The 4,528-nt window shown below is 47.1% G+C and overlaps 1 protein-coding gene across 1 annotated transcript in view; it reads right to left on the bottom strand.

The window, feature by feature from the left end:
- Positions 1-2,134: 2,134 nt before the first annotated feature.
- The window catches only part of ADAM19 (ADAM metallopeptidase domain 19), a gene marked incomplete at its 5' end in the record, with an annotated part of 29,355 nt that continues 26,961 nt past the window's right edge, over positions 2,135-4,528 (bottom strand). The window contains 2 exons of the mRNA XM_010073299.1: positions 2,135-2,209; positions 2,977-3,123. Coding sequence (XP_010071601.1) covers positions 2,135-2,209; positions 2,977-3,123 — 222 coding nt within the window. The remainder of the gene's footprint in view (positions 2,210-2,976; positions 3,124-4,528) is intronic.

Here is a 4,528-nt window from a genome sequence, read left to right as displayed (position 1 = left end):
ACTTAAAACTACCTTTTGGAGACTTTATGGTATTCCAGCAATAGTTTTCCATTAGAGCTTGGGCACATCCAGTTGTTCTCTGAGCTTGGTGTGTCCAGGGGCATTTTTTTAAAAGCTTGATCCCATGCTCACATGAAATGGAGTGGAAATATTTTAAGTGATTTTTGGTGGCCATTTGATAATCAAGATGAGGGGTTGTAGAAGTATGCTGCTGTCTTCAGTGAGGGCTCAGACATAAGATCATGTTCTTGTGGTTGTACAGTGTGTGCCCAGATTACTACTCCACCTGTGAGCAGTAAAACATGCCGTTCCATAGCCACATCATCTCCACCCCAAGAAACAACAGATTTGGGACTTGTTTGAGTATAGGTTTTTTTATATGTAATATACCCCAACTATAGAAAAAGACAACGATGAGACAACTGATGTCTTTCACTTGACATCCATTATTTCAGAGAGAAGTATTTTAGGTTGTTTTCCAGGCATACAGAAAGTAAGAAAAGGTCCAAAATTATCAAGATACAGAATAATCAACCAGAAATTCAAGACACACCATGTGTACTGTTTCCTTGTGGAGAAAGAGGTAGTAAAGTTGTAAAAACTAGTGTGGTTTAAGTCATCCTACAGATAGACTCTTACAAAAAAACTACAAATTTAATGAATGCTTAGGGTTTATCTGTTGTGGGTGGTTGTTTTCTTGGTTTTTTGTTTTTTCAATCAGTAGAGCTTAGGGAATGAGAACCACCAGACAAGAGTTGTTTTCTTTATGCCAGTAATACAGTTTCTCACATGTGCAGCAGCAATTACACAGTTTGAGGATTTGTCCATAATAAATCAGACACAACAGAACTGCTGTAACCATAGCTCCAGAATTCCCTAGGAAATTCCAAGGGAAAAAAAAAAAAATTGGCATAACAAAAGGTCTTGATTTAAAATCCTGAGAAAAAACGTACAAAAGGCCAAACTATTAGGAGAAAAAACACAAACCCATAAGGGAGGGTCCTCAGGGTCAGAACCATCAGCTGCTTGAAGTGCACACAGACAGTTCTCTCCATCCACGTCCTGGAGAAAAAACCTGGAGTAAATGAGCTGCCCTGCAAAAGCACCATGTGTTGCATTAATATTTCTGCTGTTTTACCACCTGGGCAATTTTAAGGTAGGTTTCTCACTGGTATGGGGAGCAGACAGCCCATGCTGAATTACTGCTCAGCACAGACCAAAGCCTGAGGAGACACGTGCAAAAGTGTCTATTGATCTACGGTACCGCATGCTGGAGAGGAGGCTTCAGCACTGGCATTGCCGAGCTTCCTTCTGGCCATTTGCTCTGGATCTTGGCCAGAGAGTTTCCCTGTCGTACCTTGACTGTGTCCCAGTGACACAGATGAGAGCGCAGGGGCCACGCTGGGGATGCTGTCGTGCCTTACAGCACCGGGGCAAGACAAGCAAGTGCTGGAGGACAGACCAGTTGCAGTGCTCTTGTTGAAGATGGTTATATGGGGAAAATAATTTGCTCTATTAAAGCTAATCAAAATCCACACTGACCCACAAATTATTTTAACCGGGAATATTTCCATGGTTTGCTCCCTGTTGTGGCCCCACTTGCCACCCACTGTAAACTGAAAATGTGATGAAGAAAGTTATCAACGGCTGCCTTCCGCTCTCCCAAGAGGCAGCGGTTTCTGTGTAGCACCAACGTCTGCTCCTGCAGCTGCCTGGAGGGGCTGAGGAAGCCAACAGGGCTGGGTCTTACATGAAAGCCCATCAGGGCCAGCACCTGCAGTCACAGCTTGTTGTCCCTGGTAACACTTAAATAACTGATTAAAAACACGTGAATCCCCTGTCACCCCATCCCTGCATTGGATATTGCACAATAATATTTAAATACCGTATAAACAAGTCATCCCTACATGGAAAAGGCTATCGGCAGAGAGGGTTGGGTCCAGCTTGGCGTGTACCAGTGCAGTTCCTGGGGGCACTCCTGCCAAGCCCGACTGCAGCTTCTTGAGTCACAGAGGAAATAGGTGAGACTAGAGGAGAGGAATCGAGACACTGTCTGTGGCTGTGAATGGTTTTTTGGGTGGTGAAGGCCATCCAGTCCCCTGTGGAAGTCAGAGCCAGCTGGGAACAGACTGCTTCAGGAGTGCCCACGGGAGCCTGGCTGTCCCACTTTCAAGATGTTCACTGCTCCAGCCGTCCCAACACCAGTGTTCTGGGTGAGAGGGAAAAATGAGGAAAACAGAGAGGAGTGAGCACTGATGGAGGAACGAATGCTGCCCTCTCCCTCTCCTGGAGCTGGTGTTACAGTGGGCCAGGGGAAGCCTGTCTCCGTCCACGTGCATTCACACCCTGATGCATCACAGAGGAAACTCCCACACCAGTAGCCCAATGAAGTTCATGAAGTTTTCCCTGGCCTCACATATGGTGTCACCTGGAGGCAGCACCTGTGGTGTGTGGGGTGGAAGTGTTTCATGTTGGGGGTCCAGCTTTCAGGGAGCTCAGCTCAGCGACTCCAAGTCCCTCATTAACACTCCTTATTAAGGACGTTTTCAGGAAACACTCCCTGCAGAGAAAGCATCTCCTTAGCCATGCCTCGAGAGGCTGAAGAGGGTTTCTCTTCCTTACTGGGGTCCTCAAGTCTTGCGTTGACCTTCCCGTTTTGCTGCTCTTCACTGACCGTTCTGGGTCACGCACCACCTCATTGCTCAGCCCCACTCACACAAATGTTTTATCTGAGACATGTGGAGAACTGAATTAACTGTTTTGCTCAACCTCATAAATGCTTAATAAGGAACGGTTAAGAACAGAGGTCCCTGCAATAAAGGCAACCGACCCAACAGCCTTTCCATTTCCACCCATTGGGGCTGTCCATGGAGGTGTTTTGCCATATGATAGCAAGGTTACGCCCTTCAGACCAGCTTTACTCCCTGGTGGTGAGGGGATGCTGCTGTGCTTCCCATCACCGCACTCAGTGCTTACCTCTGCCGCAGGCTGGAGGCGTCCCGGGGTTCTGGGGTGCGCAGGAGGCAGCGAGATGGCAGAGCTGTTCCCTGGCCAGGCTCTGGGTCTGGCTGGGATGGGATTAGCTGGCAAAGCTCTTTGGGGTGGCCGAGGCCTGGAAATATCCTGTGCAAGAAAGAAACAGTTTTTAATTCTCAGCCTGGAGAGATGTCTGGCCTGAAAACAGACACAATAGCTTTATTTTTTTTTTTTTTAAAGTCTGAGACAGCATATTGGGTATGCAGCTGCACACCTCAATGCCTCTGGCTTGGAGGTAGCCCCAGGAATATAACAATCCAATGGCTGCATGGTGAAAAACAGGAGAAACCTTAGAGTCCCCATCACACCCCTGTGATGCCTGTAGCATCCCTGCCTGAGACACAGGACTGAAGGGATGCAGGTAAAACCGTGCTTGCAAAGACCACTCCCTCTCTGAAGCAAGAGGCTGCTGCTATTGCTTATTGTATTATGCCAGTGATTAGCGGTCTTCAACATGTACAAGTTTTTCACCTATCAAGTTTCATGAAGGCTGGACAGGACAACCAAACAGGGTGACAGGGTTACCTTGCTCTGCGCTCTAAATGGACCTGCGGGCTGAAAGCACATCGTATTCTGCCTACTAGAGAATCGAGAAGTTTTAAGCCTTGAATTTTGCAAGTAATAGGGAAGCTATGTTCCAGAGCCTTTTAATTAGCCACATTATTGATGCACTTAAGGTTGGAAGCAAGTTTCACACACATACACTCCCTATATGATTGCCCATATAATGCCTGCAAACCCTGTATACATGTATATACGTGCCCATACAAACACACGCAGCCCTGCACCCACCTATGATCAGTTATTGCTTTGTTTGTGCACATAGCTGTCCCTAATAGGATACTCAGAGCATTATATTTTCCATTTGTCTAATGAGTTTCAGTGTAAAGCCTGTCCCTGGGGAGAAGTTACCCACACAAGAACCAACTGCCTGCTGTTGCTTAGTCTCTGTGCCGAGTCGCTGGCTTCCAGGTGTCGATTTAATAAACACAGCTGTGCTCACCACTTGGAGGGCACCCAAAAACCCAGCAGTCTCCTTAGACTATGCATAAATGCAATGCTCGACAGCTGCATCAGCCAAAGCTTGGGGATCTATTGCTCCCCAAGGACCTTGCCCTGTGACTGCAGGAAGGACAAGGCAGACTAAATCCCACCGACCACCGGCTCCAAAGAGCTCCTGGAGGAATAGCAAGAAAGCAAATCTGGCAGATGCTGCAAACATCTAGGAAGGACACTGACACTAGCAAACGGTGAAATTAATGACTTCCCCTGTTACCTTCTACATCTTGTGGCTCTCCTCCAACCCAGAAATGGCAAGGTTTCTTTTGGAAATCCTAGGAAAAGTGTCCCATCTAGTAGGTCTGACTGATATAAAGAGGCTGGATGTGTTGGGGGGGAACTCAATGGAGATTGTGGGGAACTTGTCAACAACCAGCTGGGAAGGATACCTATTCCTTACTGACTACAGCCAGCTTCCTGCTTTTGTTCTAGT

This window comes from Pterocles gutturalis, unplaced genomic scaffold (assembly GCF_000699245.1).
Source record: "Pterocles gutturalis isolate BGI_N339 unplaced genomic scaffold, ASM69924v1 scaffold11302, whole genome shotgun sequence".
Lineage (NCBI taxonomy): Eukaryota > Metazoa > Chordata > Aves > Pterocliformes > Pteroclidae > Pterocles > Pterocles gutturalis.
Note: the sequence above shows the minus strand (reverse complement) of the source record. Positions and strands in the feature narration are given on the sequence as shown.